At 39.9% G+C, this 18276-nt stretch overlaps 1 protein-coding gene across 2 annotated transcripts in view; it reads right to left on the bottom strand.

Annotated features, from left to right (window-relative positions):
* Positions 1–18276, bottom strand: part of DPP10 (dipeptidyl peptidase like 10) — a 427130-nt gene that overhangs the window by 292895 nt on the left and 115959 nt on the right. For both annotated transcript variants that reach the window (XM_026647418.1, XM_026647420.1), the window contains exon 3: positions 7858–7953. In XM_026647418.1, the coding sequence (XP_026503203.1) occupies positions 7858–7953 (96 nt within the window). The remainder of the gene's footprint in view (positions 1–7857; positions 7954–18276) is intronic.

Below are 18276 nucleotides of genomic sequence, written 5' to 3' on the forward strand. Positions count from 1 at the left end.
TTGTATTTCTTTGGCAGAGCTAATCGTCTCATGGCAAGCAGGACAGAGAGCAGCATCCCTCATGCTGCTTTAGACATCTGCACTGTTTTTAATTCTTTCACTGGAAACACAGGATCCTGATACTAAGCAGAAGAGGAAATAAACTAAAATTAATTTGTTAAACACAAATCAATACTTTTTCAAAAGTCTATTTACATATTCTGCTGTTGATTTAAGGCTAGCTCCTGTAAATGAGGTCTGTAAGTACTGACAAAAGGAGGTAATTTCTGATCGTAGAGGGCTCTTTGATTTAGCAAGCAAAGGCAAAACATTGTTAAATGGCTGGAAGTTGAACCAAGATCTGTTCAGACTAGAAATTAGTTGGATATTTTAAAGTGAGTGGAATTAACCATTAGAACAACTTACCTAGAGAATACCTCAACTAAAGTTATGGCCTTGAGGCAGGAATCTCTTATCAAAATTCTATGGCTTGTGTTATGCAGGAGGTCAAATTAGATGATCATAATGGTTCCTTCTGGCCTTAAAATATATTCAGTGGGAAAAAATTACCCACACACAGAGATAAGGTTGCTTGGTGATGTGTCGAAACAGCAAATGCAAAGTTAAGTTTGCCCATGCAACCTTATCTCTGCCCTATTTCAGCAATGCAGCAATATATCCCATTCATACACAGACCTTTACTCTGCCAACCCCACTGTTGCTGAAGAGTACCAGCTCTTCACCTCCTTTTACAATCAATTCACTTTCACGCACAGGACAAAAAAAAAAAAAAAGTTGCCATGCCATTTTCCTTCTTGTTCCCCTGGAGTTGGCAATAGCCAATGGGAATTATTTGCACAAACTCCAAGTGCAGTGAGTGTGTGAGGTGTACCTAGACTAAATGGTGGAGGCAGTAGTTAGGCTTTCTTGGTAGTAAAGGTGTGCTTGTGTTATGAGGACATGTATAGATTACTTTGAGGTGGGTGAAAGAGCTAAGATTACACTATGGTAAAATCTATCTTTTGCACACTGCAATGTGTGTGAGCAAAGGGAAGAGCTGCATGTGTATCTTTAGGATCCAGTATGAATCATTTCAATGCAGAATTGTGTATGTTACGCAATTAGCAGGGCACAGGGACTTTATTACAAATGGTACTGTCAGTAGCGAGATGGGATATGAGAGCAGCTTAAGCATTTATTATCCGTGTACACTCTAGGTAAAGTGAGTGTGGTCAATATCAGGTGTAGCTGTACTGAATGATGGAAGCAGTAGTTTGCTCTGCATGGTTGAGGTGTGCTTGCGAAATCTGTGGATTACTTTGTGTGTGACAGAGCTGTGATATGAGATCTATGTTTTGCACCCTCTGATGTATGTGATGAAAGGGAAGAGGTGCAGGAGTACCTTCAGGCTACAGTATGCATCAGTTCTCCGATTGTGTGGGTTATGTCAGTAGCAGGACATAGGGCTTTTATTACAAAGGATATTATCAGCAGGTTGAAGAAGAGAGAATTCTAATGCTTTAAATGATGGTTAAGTGAAAGTGAGATGGAACTCTGTGAGTAAGTGTAAGGGCGTTGTAAAAGACTGTGAAGTGGTTCGTAAAATGTACAAATGTACTATTCTTTTAGGGAAGATTGCAGATCAGATTTGGATACAAATTTTGTATCCGCGCAGGGCTCTCAAAACTATTACAGCTGCTGGACACAAATCTCTGATTTGGTCCAAATCTTCTCTTATACATTGTATGAGGTGTGTATCAGGAAAAAGATCCAGACCATTTCTGCCAAAGTGAATCACCACAGTGTCCAGTAGATCACAACCTCTTAAGTTACCAGTTAGATGAGACATAGTGGCAAAACATGATGCCAATGCAGGCCACCTCTCTCCACCCAAATCAGCCTGTTGTCACCAATCCAATGCCATGGTGTACTCCTTGCTGTCCTGCAAAACTTCTGTAACTTCATTATCCAGGAATCACCCAGAATCCACACCCTGGCAATCCTGGCAGTGCACACATTTCTTTTCCCTCAGTGGACAAGGTACCTCCGCAGTCAGTTCCAAGCCTCCATGCTACATGTCTTTGGAAACACCACATTAATATGCCCTGAGATCAGGAAGTGCCCACACACACTCTCACCCACCCCCTGGCTAGTAAAATACAGGTTTTCTGAAACAACCAATCCAAATCTTTCCTACCACCTGTCTTTATTTCCCAGCAAAATCCCTCTCCCTGATCCTCTATGCCTCCCCCACACACAGAGACAAAATCCTCTGCCGTGGGCTCCTTCTCACCCAATATAAGAAAAATTTTGGTTAGACCAGCTGCTCACCATTCTGCTGTGTTCTCCATAAACCTCCCCCCAAAATAAAAACACTTTATATTATAATAATGACAACTTGTAGCAAGCTACATGAGTTATTCAGTTTTTATTATATAGGTGTACAAAGGTTTGGACTAGAAGTGTCCATGGACAGGTGTTCACCAGGGGCAATGGCATCTGCACATTTGCTCAAACTACCCAGGCAGCATAAAGTGACTGCACAGAAATCCTCTCATGGTTTATTATTTACTGGTGCATGCACACTGTAATCCATCCAGACTGCACATCCATACAAGAAAAAAAGTGAACATGTTCTTAAAATACCGTTTACAATTTGGGTCCCTGAAGAGTCAGTAGGTGCCATGCACTACATTGGATAAAAATTGACAAGTATCTGAGACCATTTTGACTCACAGCACAGCAATAATTTGATACCTAGCTCTGCGCCACAAAAAAAACAACCAAACAAAAAAAGCGAATTAAAATTTTTTGAAAAACAGGTATTTTGTTTAGGACTCATAACTCTGGAAGCCCTGGCTTAAACGATCCCAAATTTGGTTCACCAATACTTCTCTGAACTCCCACAAGCAGAGGTGAAAGTAAGCCGGTACGCCCTGGTACGGCGTACCGGCAAGAGCCGGTGTGCCGTACCGGGCCGGATTGGCTTCCCCCGGTGGCAATTTAAAGGATCCCTGGGGAAGCGGCAACAGGGCTTGGGTGGTGATTTAAAGGCCCCGCCTCTTCCAGTAGAGGCCACGCCTCTTCCGATTGAGGCCCCGCCCCCTCCTAAGGACTCCGGAGTACCAGTAAGTCCTTTAAGTTACTTTCACCCCTGCCCACAAGGCATAGCACATTTCAAGAAAAGTCATGCAAGTATAAGGGTTTTAGACCGTTTAGGGTATGTATAATGGGCTCTACAAACCTATACTGAGCAGAGGCAGAAGGGGAAGGGGAGCCACTCCTGCCTACAGGCAAGCAAACACATCCCCAGGCAGCTGCCAGAACTGCCAGTCATGGAGGCAAGCACCCACAGCTGGAAGAAGTAGGGGGAAACAAGGTCTTCTATAAAAGGAGAGAGCTCAGAGAAGGAAGGGGAGGCAGAAAGGCCCAAGACAGCGAAGGGGCAACACCCCTGCCTCCGGCTGCCTCCAGGAACACAGCCAAAGAGACTGAAGCAGACTGCTAGGCCTTATTAGAAGCCAGGGGCCAAGGACTGTCCTAACTAGGGACTAACTAAAGAAAGGCAGTTGGGACAGCAGGGACCGCTCAAAAGACCACATCAAGGACTAGTGACAGTATGTCTACACTTAAAGTGCTACAGCAGCAGAGCTGCACCACTATAGTGCTTCAGTGTAGACAGTACCTATGCCAACAGGAGGGTTTCTCCCATTGGCACAGGTAATCCACTTCCCTCACAGACAGAAGCTAGGTCAACAGGGGTTAGTTCAGCATAGGGTAGTGGATCTTTCACACCCCTGACAGATGTAGCTATGCCAACCTAAGTTCCCAGTGTAGACCAGCCCCTGGAAGTGTCATCCTTTAAACAGGAAGGATAGAGTAAGGATGAAGGGAAAGGCTCTTCTACACAACCATCTGCAGCATAGGAGGCTCTGAAAGGTGTGAAGTGGCCCATTCATCTCAATGAGGTGTCTTCAGCCAAATGAAAACACACCATGGAGATGAATATAACCTTAAACAAATGGTCTGAGACATGTTAACCGCTCCATTCATCTCTGAGCAGTTCTACACTAGAAAATTAGGTCAACCCAGTTACATTGCTCAGCAATGTGAAAAATCCACAGCCCTGAGTGATGTAGTTAAGAATTGTTCTGTGGACCCAGCTATTGACTTTCAGGGAGGTGGATTACCTATACTGATAGGAGAACCTCTCCCCTTGGCATAGGTAGCGTCTACAGTGAAACACTATGGCAGCGCAGCTGCAACACTGCCGCGGTAGGATTTTAAGTGCAGACAAGCCCAAAGCGTATGTTCCCATTTCACTCCTGAGGGGGATAAGAAGTGGGGGTCCAACCCCTGTAGATGGGCAAACACCTTCCAGATCCTGGCACACACACAGGAGGCAATGACCGTGGCTAAGACACTCCAGGGGAACAAGGCCCCATATCCCAGCTCCTATGCTGCAGAATAACCATTCGGATTTTAGAGCACTTCAGAAAGAGTTGAGCTTTAAAGCATACAAAATGGTGGGAACAGAAATCCTCCAGCTATTTTTTTTCCCAGTATTGGCGCATGTGCACCATAAAAAAGTACATTTTCTTAAATACCATAGTCAATTTGGGTCCCCCAAAGATTTAGTGGATGCCACACACTACCTTGGGTAAAACTCAACAGACTGAGATGATTTTGACCTGCATCACATCAATAGTTTGATCTTATAACTCTGCATAAAAATCCCACCTAGAAAATTTTTGAAAGATGGACATTTTTTTCCAGGGCGTATATCTCCATGATCCCTAGCTCAAATGACCCCAAATCTGGGACCCTATCCCTATGCTAGACCTTTCTGAGGCATACCAGATTTGAAAGGAATTGTCTAAGCATGTCGATTTTAGAGGACTTAGAAATGTCAACCATTAAACAGAAATTGTGTTGCAATCTTAACTACCATACCACTATAATGATGTTATGAAAAATGGATCCAGGCACAAAGTTCTAGCCCTTAAATTGTTCAACAAGATAGTGTGTACAATTGTTTTTCCCCCAATAGGACCTCAGGACCTCTTCCTCCACACCCCTCACCTCTAACACAGACTTATCCTGCCCACCTTGCTCTTCAATATCTAGGAGATAACAAAAGCCTCACTGCAACAATACACTGACAACACCCAGCTGTATAACTCATTTACCATGTATATCCAACTATCACTTGGTTGTTAAAATGCAAAGAGGAGATCAGCACTTGGATTAAGAATAGGTGTTTAAAAAAAAAACAGAAGGAGGAAAAGAGCTTATCTAAAGAATTATTGGTGCTTCTGATATATGCTAACAACAAATAATCAATTAAACCTAGCAACTATCCCCACATTCTTAGACAACAGCCCCTAGGAACTTAATAAGTAAACAAATCCAAACCCCCTTCTCTCATGCGATCAAACTCAGACTCTTCTTCCTCATGAAAGAGACTGCAGATATTAATTTAGGGATGTTAGAAACCCCTTTTTTTTTTGGCTGAGGAATTTCTGGGATTTATACAAACCTATTGCTAATAAAACATAGGTCTTTTCTTTCTTTAAAAGTGCCTAACACTATTTACAGTAGACGGAAAAGTTTATAAAATTACAAGATATCATTAGAGAAAAGATGATTAGCCATGATACCTGCATTTTGTGATAATACTAAAGACTAGCTTTCATTAAGTGTGCTTCTTTAAGGTGGATCCCACTGCCAAAGCACCAGTTCTACCCAAAGAAGCGCTCATGCTAAGCAAGCATTTATCATTTTAATCTTTCCTTCAGCAAAACCCCACTGCAGTCTAGGGCAGATATTCTTGAGTATGGACAACAGGATTGAGCCCAAAATGACAATACACAAGCATGCACTGTATATAAACAATATTTAATAGACCTCAAAACCAATCATGCCACTTTATTAAGTTATGTTACCCTTTGTTTTAGAAAAAAATGAATATTTCATATATCAGAGCTACATTGTACACATTTATTAAGACTCAGTAAAATAATTAGGCAAGTAATATTAAATATCTGTTCAGTAGTAAGGGAATAGTACTAACAATGAAACTTGCACCAAAGTTCACTCCCAATAAATAACTATCTACCTTAAGTAATCACTTTAAAGGCCGGTGCTGTTACCAATGAAATTTTTTTTAAGAGGACAAAGTCCACATGCAAAATCAATTGTGTATTTACATGCACGTGCAATTACTTGTGCAAGCAGAAGTAGAGAATATTCTGTCTCCATTATGCCATTGATTTTTGCTAGTGTCTTGAGCAGTTTTTGAAGATAGGCTTCACTGTCTCTGTTATGTTATTTGTGACTGCGGCAGTATTTGTATCTTTGAGTATTCTCTATATCTCTGGTTCAATGCCATATAATTTTCACTCACAAATATTTTTTCTTAATTACCTGCACTCGTGTGCAGGCTGCTCACACCATGTGTTTGCCGTGAATGAGAGAGTTATTCAGTTTCATGCACAGGAGAAGGGCTTAATCAATATTCTATAGAGAAGATTCATTTAATCATAGAATAAGGTAATTGGAATTGCGACAAACATGGCAAAGCAGGGTGGAGGGTGAGACAAAGCAAGGCTCCTTCTTCTCTCTTGCGCACCTATTCAGGGAATAGATGCACTGGGAATCCTGGCATTCCCATGAACAAAGTTGCTCCAGGATAGTGCTACTGTGTAGGCCAACCTCCCCATAAATGGAAGGGCAGGGGGAAGGCAGGACTAGGACCAAGGGATGGTTCCTCAAAGATGGAGAGTGACTGCATGCTTCATTTCATGAAAGAGTCCACCCTATCCATCTATTCCTTGCCTGAAGCAAAACATAACTAGGAATTTCCATTTGGGAGATGCAACTCCACTTCAGTCTCCAGAAAAGGTTGTCAAGGTTAATTCTATAGTGCCCTTTTACTGGGCAATCGGTGTTTCTAGTTCTTACTGATTCCCTCATGGAAGCTAGCTTTGGTATCTTTAAATATCTATCTTTTCAATGTGAAGGATAATCCATTCTGATTACACTTAACTTATAAACTTTGCAACCACATAACAAGACTTCCTATTTTCATAATTCTTCTTCAAATACTTTATTTTGCACAAAGCCTATTGTTATTCCTCTGATTATAATACCTTGAATGCTACACAATTATGATGACACAAAGACGGGGAAGGACACAATGTTATTTGAAAATTTCTTGCTAACAGAAAGAATGTAAAACATTGTATCCGATCAAGAAAAAATCATAATAAAGATTTCAATGAGATGACAAAGGCTTTTTCAGGCGATACGAGTCTTAACACTATGTATTATTTTTAGAACATTATGCACAATTCTAAAGCATCTAAACAAACAGAACCTGAAATACAATGCACAGGCATCAGAGAATAACTAGAGCTGTAAAAATATGTTGAAGTTCAAACTGAAATGTGTTTCCATATGTTATGTGTCAGAACCATTTGCACACTCTGAAGTTCAGATCTGAATAAACCTGTTCTTTCAATGGCCTGATTTTGTTGTGAATCCACAGACGAGGTTCAGTTTCAAAAGAGTTCCTGCATATTCATAAAAGTTGTCACAAGTGATGTGGAACTGCTGGTACAATTAAAAAACGCCATGCAATATGACCAAGGTTATCTGGATCAATTTCCATATGTAGCATGAACACAATACCTTGGTTACCAGATATTCATATAGAGTATATATTAAAAATCAGTAACACACTGCAAACACGACAAAACTTCTAATGAACCAGTGGTTGTTTATGACTTTTTCATGGCTTCACTAATGACAGTGTTTTGGTTCATCATAAAAATGCTTCTATCTGTATTCAAACTGCTTGCTAATATATACACATACCATTAATCCATTTGGCTTCTGGATTATGAACTATGAACTCTTTTTTGAAGAGATCTTCTAAAGACAATCTGGTTTCTGATGAATTTGTAAGTTCATCTAAAAAGAAACAAACAAAGAAGCACTAGGTTACACATTTAAAAAAACCCTGATATATTACATGTAATTATTGTAAAATTGTTGGGATTTTAGGGGCAAATCCTACAGCTCAAAAACAGGTAAGACTCCCAGTGAAGTCTATAATAATAATGTCTACTTCTTGTTTACATAGCACTTTTTCATCAGGACATCACTCATCACTTTACAAAGGAGATAAATATCATTATTCCCATATTCCCCAGGGAAAACTGAAGCACAGGGGGGTGAAGTGACTTGCCCAAGGTCACCCAGCAGGCCAATGGCAGAGTTGGAAATAGAATCTAGGTCTCGAGTCCCAGTCCAATGCTCTAGCCACTAGGACACACTGCCACCCCAATTCAATGAGTATTTCCTATATGCATAGCGAAGGATTAGGGATATAGTGATTACACGTTCTTTCATACAGACTAATAAAAAACAGATTTTTTCAGACTGGTTAAATACTGATTTACAGAAAATGAGCCATTTAGAACAAATCTTACCTCCCATACATCCTAAGGGGTGAGGGAAAAGAAACCCAATATCCTACCTTAACACAAGTTGCTAAGGCCATGAGCCAGTTTCAAATAGAGATCATGTCTCTCAGTCCCACTAACCATAATACGTCACAAGAATAAGAGAACGATATTAATCTTTTCCATTATTATTTCTGTTTAATGGTAACCGCAAGATTCATTGTAAAAATAATCTGAATAGCCAAATAGACGCCCCCTCCCCCGCCACCTCTGCACCGTCAGATCTTGGTGGATATGAGCGATGGAATGCTGGGTTACAGAACTATATGTGGTACATTTTCTAGGAATACTGTGGCCTCCATTAGTAAGTTCACATTTGACAAGAGATTCCACGCAGTTACTTCACATGCTCAGCAAAAAGAGAGAGCGTGGCATCTCAGATGTTACTAAATGGTAGTGAATGCTGATTTTTTTTTTTAAATGTCGACCCCTGCAATCACTTCCTTACTTCCAAAAAGGAAACACCAGTAAATTCTCATTTTCTTGTGCTGAAACATCATTTATGGAAATAGCTGGTACTTCCAGAAATCTCATTTTTTTTAAAAAAAGTAATTAGGTAAATGGACCCATTAATACATGAGATTAAAAGGTATTGCTAACTGAAAGTCATTATTGCTTGTCAGGACACAAATCTCCAATTATATTTATCTTACATGTCCTCGATCACTCGTTGCTTTAGATAAACTTATAAGCATAACATATGAAAGAACTCATTGCTACCAGAATATGGGGTATATATTACATATGCACAGTATCATTATTAGCCAAACTACCAGTAGATTACAGCAATTCTCCTCTATGGCATTGGGTTTTGTCTTCCTACATAACTGATTCCCCTCTGTCTGAAAGTACCTTTTCTGTTGGGTTCAGATTTTGGCTTTGCATATTTCTGCTGATGAATGACTTAGGACAGAAAGTCTAGAATCACAACTCTAGAATCACAGTCAAGCGGCAGACCCTTCTCCCTTTGGTTCACCAATATATTCCCTGACTCCAATAGAGAAAAAAGAAACCTGCTTTGCAGCAGAAATATCTCATAATGGACTTAGGGTGCAATCCTGGTCCGGTTGAAGTCAATAGGAGCTTTGCCATTACCATTACTCTTGAAGAGTACAGGCTAGGTTTAAGTCCATTGAAATCAACCGCCCCCTCCCCCTCCAAATAAAGATCTGTGCTTCTCTTAAATTTTGTCAATAACGCTTGCTTCAGCCACTTCTCTGAGTAGTATCCACGGCCTACTTGCTGTCTTCAGGAAATGACATCTCTCCCCCCACTCCCTCTTAAACTTATCCTTAATCAAATTCAGAGTGAGACCTCTTATTATGCCATCCTTTTGTAATCTATACAGGTCTTTCCTCAAGGTCTCAGTCAGTAGGAACCCTTTAAATACTTACTCTAATCAACTCTCCTCTCACTCTTCATTTTTTCAAGGCTAACCATGTTCCACTCTTAAAACCTTTTCTCACAAAACAGACCTCCTAATCCCCAAATAAGACTTGTTGACTTCTTGTGTACCTTCCCAAGAATAACCTTTTTTAAAAATTCAAAGCCCAGTATTGGACACAGTATTCCAAGTGTAGTCTTACAAGGGCTTTACAGAGTAGAACTATTATCTCTCTTGATTTATACCTAATCCCCGTTTATACACCATGGAACCTTATTAGCCTTTCTTGCTGCTGATCCCACATACTGAGTCGCTACCTTCAAACTCCTGCATACTATTACTATAGCCTCTCCCCACCTCAGCTTCCATTAATACATTATTTAAGGTATTTTTTGCAAACATTTCTCCCTTCAGATGCAATTATTACCTTGCACTTATTACCATCAAATTCCACAATGCTTAATTCCTTTCACCGTTTAGCAGCACTCTTCTCAGTGCCTACCACCCGCCACCTGTGTTTCTGTGATCACCTGCAAATTTGGACACCATGCATCTCATTCCCATTTCTGAATCATTTAGATAAAAGTTAAATAGAACTGGCGCTGTGAAAACTTACTTGCAGCCTTCAAAAAGGGTCAGATTCCATTTATTATGACCCTATGTACGCTGCTAGTTTGCCAACTTTCAATCCAGATCACCAATTTTATTAGGACACCAGATTTGTTTTTGCATAACTCACTAGTTTCCTCTGAGAAACTTTATTAAATGCCTTATTAAAATCATTGAAAATACACTGGACAGTATATGAAAAGGATACCCAAAAAGACAGCTGCACCCACTTTTCTCAGCATTCCGACAATTCATATGCTTGCCAAGTAATTTGGGTTATAAATTGAATTTTATAACTTTAAAGTGAATTTAGTATTTCTAAGCATTGTTTTTAACCATCTAGTTTAGAAAAACAGACATCTTCAAACAACTATACTGTGTAATGTTTGAAGAGTAAAACTCTCCTAATGCTAAGACAGTATTTAAATAAAACCAAATTTGTGATCTTTTAGTGTAGGTGTCCACTCTGTCAACGTCTCAAATTATGTAAATTTTTAGTAAGATGTTGGTTTGACACCAACAGACTCAGAAATACTCTTTTGAATTCCCCAAATGCACAGTTAATTCATGGAAAGACAAGCTGCTCATCATGTAAGCTATCAGAAGACTGCAATTCATATTTTAGTCTAAATATGAATTTGTATGCATACCATATAGTATATTTTCTGTCTGTTGTTAAAGACTCTCTTTTCCCCCTTAATGTTTATTATTACATTGCAGAATAGTCTACCATCTCTTTTCCATTTCCATTTTAAATGTTATTGAGTTATTCATTGAAGGGCTAACATTTTCCAGGTCCCCAACTAACTTGATAGATTTTTGTATTTCCAGTTGAATATATATTCAACTAGAAACATAAAAATCCATACATATATTGTGTAGATTATATATATTTTGTAGATTACTGGAGTCAGAGTTGAATTTAAGTGTTACAAGATAAAAAGGGTTACATTTTTATATTGTGCAGTAAACTGACAGCTGAACTGCTTAACAATTGGTGCACATTCGTACACAGACAGCTAACCTTATTTTAACCTTAAATTAAAGACTGAAAAGCAAAAATCAAGTAGAGTAGATTTGCACTAATAGATAAGAAAATGCTTTTGCAAATTAGCAAGTAAATGAACAGACAATAACAAAGGAAGAATAGCGCCTCACAAAATTTACTTTGTACAGTTATTTTATAAAACTAGTTTAGCTGTAATTATTTAATTTAATACTTCAAATTTTAGATGAATAATTATTCTGTTCTACTTTGAGAAAACAATTATGTCTTGGTAATACAAGACCTAAGTATATCATCCTGCTTTTAAATATTGGCTGAGAGGTTGAGAGAGACCATTGGTTTATTGTGCATAAATTCCTGGGTGTATGGATGTGTAAATTAATGAAGTTCTACTGTAATTGTTATGAATGAAAGAGGGCAAATAGATTGGTAAAAGGTAGGTAGTGATCAAAAGTGGTTCCTAATTTACATGTCACTGATGGCCTAGATCTAGTTGTTAGTGTGCAGATGTCCACATCAGAAAAACAACCTTTGCCACCACTTCTGATAGTTGAAGAAATGAAGTTAAAGAATGCACATTGAGGGAGAGATCCAACCTCGCAAAAGATAATAATCCAAATTTACCCTCTTCTGGGAGGGCTGACTTCATTTAAACAATAACGGAACATAAACCTGAGCTTAAAAGTTCTCCACAAAATTGGCTGATACTAGTGTTTCCCTCTGCTCAGCCCCCAGTTTCCTCTGCCTCAAGAGACATTCCAAATCCAGTTATAACTAGCTGGAGTGGAGTTCACCAGTCAGTATGACCCAGTGATAAACACACTACTTCTCTATACACTGTTTAAATACGTGACATCAATATGTCTCAACATAAGAGCCCTGCATCGCCACATAGGATCTTGGAGTCTTCCAACTTATTTCAAACAATACAGCGGCCTGGAGGCAGAACTACTGACATTGTTAGGGAGGAGTAAACCCTTCAGAGTGTTGGAGGTAGAATGGTAGTACAATGGGGAAGCTTCCATGGCCCTCATTGTACCTGTTCATCACACAGAAGCTTTCAGTGTCCAGTAAATCCAATCTAGCATTGCTCACTTTGGGGGTGGGGGGGAAGGAAAGACAACCAGATTTCTCCGATGAGACCAATGATATGCAACATATTGCAAAACTTAAGGAATATGGTGAGATAATTATTAGTTTCATGTGAAGAACTGATCTCAGAAATTTTACTTTTACTTTTTTTTTTTTTAAGTGACAGGGCCAAAGAGAATTTAAAATGTTTGAGGTGAAATAAAACAACATAAAGGTAACAGAAATCTGTATGATGTTGACTGAGAAACAGCTCTCCAATTGTGCACTATACTCACTTCATGTGTTCAAACAAACAGTGTAAAGGGGAAAAAGAAGATTATACTGTTTACAAGTTTGGTCCCAAGATAATTTCCTTTTCTCTTCCTCTATTTTCAGGTCTATTTCCCAAAGGTAACTGACAACTCTAAGGATGAAAAGCACTGGCTTCATATCTGATTTGTGCAGAGGCAGGTCAGACTGGTTCCCTGGAGCCCCAGCTCTCCCACACTCAATTTCTTCACCACCTCCAGGAAGCGTAACCTTGTGATCCGGTGCTTCCAGGTGGTGCATAGCCCCAAGGCCGCTTTGCACCACCCCGTGAACATGCTAATCTGCTGCAGGAACAAAGAGGCAGTGTGACTCTTAACCTTAAGCTCTTGCACTCAACTACAAGGTAGACATCCAATTTCAGCTTGTGTTTGTGAATCCTGATTCTAAACTACACAGAAATGTTCAGTGGGAGACATCATACCCCAGTATGATGGAATAGGACCTGACTTCCATTCCCAGCTCTGCCACTGACCAGCTGTGTGACCTTGGGGGAGTCATATCAATTCGGTGTCTCCATTTTCCCATCTGTAAACTGGGAATAATAATGTCTTTATAAAGCACTTTGATATCTATGGATGAAAAGTACTATATACAAGCAAAATATTATCATCACTACATGGAACAACTTACATTCCTCAGTATTAGCCTGAGAAAAATAACCTAAACCCAGTTGAGAGTACCAGAATAAACATATTGTACATGTCTGGTATAGTATCTAACAAGCTATGATTCTTTTCCTCCCCCATGATCTTAATATTATGGTATTTGGAATTTAACACAAATGTTATCATAAGACTCTTGGAGAATTTAGGAATCAGTGGAGATTCATAGTATGAGCAAGCAACGTAAAATGAACAAGTTCCTGCACTTTTCTATAGTTGTATTTTTTACTTCTTCAGTCTGATTCTCTTTTAACAATAGGTAAGGTTCTGCCTGTATCCCTCATTATCAATATAATGAATATCTGCTCCAATTAATTCTACAAATTCAAGTTTTATTTCATGTCATAATAAAAATCCTTGAAATTTGTGTTAATAATTTTTCTTTGGTTTGAACACTGCTTATATCCTTTACAAAAGAAAATGAAAAGACAATGTCTCTATTAATGTCAAGGTGGGTGAGGTACTATCTTTTATTAGACCAATTTCTGTTTGTGAAAGAGAGAAGCTTTTTAGCTTACACAGAGCTCTTCTTTTTATTATTTGTATTAATGTCAATATTTGTATGGAACTAATATCCCAAATTCTTATGACAAATAACTTTTCTTATTCAACATTTGTTCTTCTCTTGGGAACAATAAGTAGGATTTGAATTACTGTTTGAAGCTTTAGAAATACACAGCTTGTATTGTTGTGACACCTGTTTAGTTCTAGGTACTAGGCAGGAAATTACGTGCCCCACAATGCAATTAAATGTGCTAGTTAACTGCAAGCAAAAGCTATTATTTCTGTTGGACACAGCAATATGCAGTATTAGACTTAGCCATACCTAGACAACATTACAAATGATAATGAGGAAAGGTTAAGAACTAGCCGTGAGAGGCACATTGTGAGGAAAACAAGTCCTACCAAAGATATGCACAAGGTTATATGGAACTCAGCAGATGGGAAAACTAAAATCCAGATTGACCACATGATTATCAGTAAAAAGCATAGAAGATAATTGATGGATGTTCAAGTCTACAGAAGTGCCGAGCATGGCAGTGATCATGAACAACTAATGGGAAAGGTTAAGTTAAAGTGCAAAGCAAAGATGGGTGCAATTGGAGCCAAATTTGATCTTGATAAGTCAAAGGATAGCTCTGTGAGGGAGGCATACAAGATGATGCTTGGAGGGCATTTCAGACCATTAATTTATGATGAAGAAATGTCACTACAGAACAGATGGGAAATATTATAGGAAGCAGTACAAAATACAGTGGAGGAAGTTATTGGAACGTGTAAGAAAACATGGGAAAGCTGGACAACAATGAAACAAGAACATTACAAGAAAAGTGTAAAGAAGCCAAGACTGCTCAGAAAAAGGAAGAAGTAAAAGTGTGCAAAACAGTGAAGACTGAACAGGCAAAAGTGCTGGAAAGAAGAGTCTCAACAACTAGAAGAGGCATCAAGAAAACAAGACATCGGAACAATATAAAAAATGGTTAAGCTGTATGGACACACAATCAGGCCAATGATGCAAGTCATAAGAAAGGCTACTGGTGAACTAACAACAAATGCTAAAGAGGTGCTGGAAATATGCAAGGAGCATTTTAACAAAGTGCTGAAGCCTGTATTTCATCCAGATGCAAGCATTCTAGACATGCTGGATGAACAGGGAAGTGTGCAGTGTAGAATGGCTACCAGCATGGAACTACCATCAGAAGAAGAAATAGAAAGAGAAGTAAGGCAGCTAAAAATGGGAAAGCTACAGGATTAAACAATATAACAGCTAAGCTGCTAAAAGCTGGCAGAAAAGCACTATTCAAAGCATTTGGAAAAAATATATCATAGGGTATGGGAACAAAAGGAGATACCAATGATTGGCTAAAGGCAATAGTTGTACCAATTCAGAAAAAAAGAGATCCTACCAAGGTGAATAATTATAGAGCCGTAAGATTATTATAAATACCAGGAAAGCTATTGTCAACAGATTAAGGCCACTTTTAGAGGAAGCGGTAGGTAAGATTTAGTGCAGCTTCAGACTAGGAGTACTTGTGGCACCTTAGAGACTAACAAATTTATTTGGGCATAAGCTTTCGTGGGCTATAACCCACTTCATCAGATGCATGGAGTGGAAAATACAGTAGGAAGATATATATATACACACATATACATATATATACATATACATACACACACACACATAAAGAGAACATGAAAAGATGGGGGTTGCCTTACTAAGTCTAACGAGACAAATCAACTAAAGTGGGCTATTATCAGCAGGAGGAGAAATCACCAGACAAGGCTGATTCATGCTCTGACAGTTGATGGAAAAAAGGGACAATGGAGATTTAAGATGTTTGCTGTTTTCATCAACTACATGAAGGTATTTGATTCAGTTTGGAGGAAAACATTATGGAAAGCCACAAAAATCACATGGTTTACTATATAGGATAACTGCAATTATGAAACTGTACAAATCCTCTAGTACTGTCAGAATTGATGGAAAATTAAGCAACAGGTTCAAGTCAAAGTTTGCTGTAAGATAAGGTGGCTGTATATTGGAAAAGGGAAAACAGATAAAGCGTTGAAATGCAGCAGCAAAGAAGTAATAGAATAAGTACAATTTTATGTATATCTAGGAAGCTTAACCAGTTCCACCAAGGATGAGATTAAAAGGAGATGTTCTTTAGATACAAATGCTACACAGAATTTGGTTTTTATCCATCCATAATTTCACCATTACATTTGGTACCAAAGTGAAAATGTATCAAACCAGTGTACAGTAACTCCTCACTTTCAGTCGTCCCGGTTAACGTTTCATTGTTACATTGCTGATCAATTAGGGAACATGCTCATTTAAAGTTGTGCAATGCTCCACTCACGTTGTTTGGCTGCCTGCTTTCTCCACAGCTGGCGGCCTCCCTACGCCCCGCCCCCCCGCCACAGCGTCTCCCACCCGCCGGCAGACCCGGTGGATCAGTCCCTTCCCCCCCGCCTCCTGCCCGCAGCAATCAGCTGTCTTGCGGCGTTTTGGGGGCAGGAGGGAGGGGGCAGGAGCGAGGACTTGGCGCGCAGGCTCCCCCCTCCCTCCCCTGTCTCCCGAACGCTGCAAGCCAGCTGATTGCCCCGGGCAGGAGGGAAGGGGGAGGAGCAAGGACTTGGGCATGCAGGCTCCCCCTCCCTCCCCTACCTCCTGCCTGGGGCAATCAGCTGACTTGCGGTGTTTAGAAGGCAGGGGAGGGAGGGGGGAGGAGTGAGGACGCAGCTTGGGAAGTAAAGGGGGAGGAGGTATGGGGGGAGAAGAGGCAGGTCAAGGATGGGGGCTTGGGGGAAGGGGGGAAGTGGGTCGGCTGAGGGTTGAGCCCCCCGCCCCTGGTGCTTGCAGAGTAGGGGAAACTGCCGCTGCTGCGCAACGTGCTTCTCCTAGCCTACAGCATCTTCAGCCTCCTTGCCTGCCTCATCTCCAGTGCCAGTGGGCTGTGCCTGTGTAGGGTAAGGCAGGGTCACCTCCCAACTATAGTACATTACCTGTATTAAATTGCTTGTTTAAAATGTATAGAATGCCTTTTGTCTGGCAAAAAAAAAAAAAAAAAAAAATTCCCTGGAACTTAATCCCTCCTATTTACATTAATTCTTATGGGGAAATTGGATTCGCTTAACATCGTTTCACTTAAAGTCGCATTTTTCAGGACTTAACGTTAAGTGAGAAGTTACTGTACTTAACAGCATTACTCTCTGGTCTGAAAGCAACTGCATTCAATGAAACAGACATCAGAAGGCTGTTACACAATGACAGGTCTTTGGAAGATAATGTGTAAAGAAGGAATGATTTTAAGACAAACGAAGTTCAAAGAAGAGTAGGATGTGAATTTAGGGTACAGGACTGGCTGCGAATGAAAAGCTTCAGAATGCCGAGACACTGCAGAAGACAAACAGATGATAGGATGCTAAAAAAAAATAACACACATGCAACTAAAGTCAGTCAGAGGTAGAGGCCAACCACCAAATCAATGGTGGGATATGGTATGCAGGGACATGACCAGGCTGGGCTTCATGGAGGAACAAGCCATGGACAGAAATGAATGGTGACACTATACTGCTCCCTGTGTCCGTTAAGATGCTTTGGGATGAGAAGAAAAAGATTATAAAGCACTTTTCATCTTCAAAGTAGTTTGCTCAGACTAGTGGTATTAGAAACTGGAAGCAATATATACTGAATGATCCTGAGATAACATGAAACTTAACTGTAAATACTGCATTAAACATATTAATTCCTATCAAGTGTATTTCACAGGAAGATTTTTACAAAAAGATTACATTTTATTAAGGCAGATTTAGAACAACTACAAGTACTAATGGCCAGTGATTATTTCTGTTTCTAGATCTACAAGATGTAGTCTAATTTTTTCTAATGCTAGACATCCCAGTTGCCTTTGAGACACTTGAGATCAACTAATATAAAAACACACAAGCAAAAATCTCAGTTTACGTAACTAGTTTTGAAAGGTTTTATAAAATAATAATAAATAATTAGAATAATAATATAAATGATTTGCTCATGAAAATGAGGGGTCGACAGCACTGGCTCGAGACACCCAGGGGCGGCTCCAGGCACCAGCTCACCAAGCGCGTGCCTGGGGCAGAAAGCCGCAGGGGGCGGCCTGCCGGTCACCGTGCAGGCGGCAGTCAGGGAGCCCTCGGCGGCATGCCTGCGGGAAGTCCGCC

This window comes from Terrapene carolina, unplaced genomic scaffold, assembly GCF_002925995.2.
Source record: "Terrapene carolina triunguis isolate 2854851 unplaced genomic scaffold, T_m_triunguis-2.0 Scaffold62, whole genome shotgun sequence".
Lineage (NCBI taxonomy): Eukaryota > Metazoa > Chordata > Testudines > Emydidae > Terrapene > Terrapene triunguis.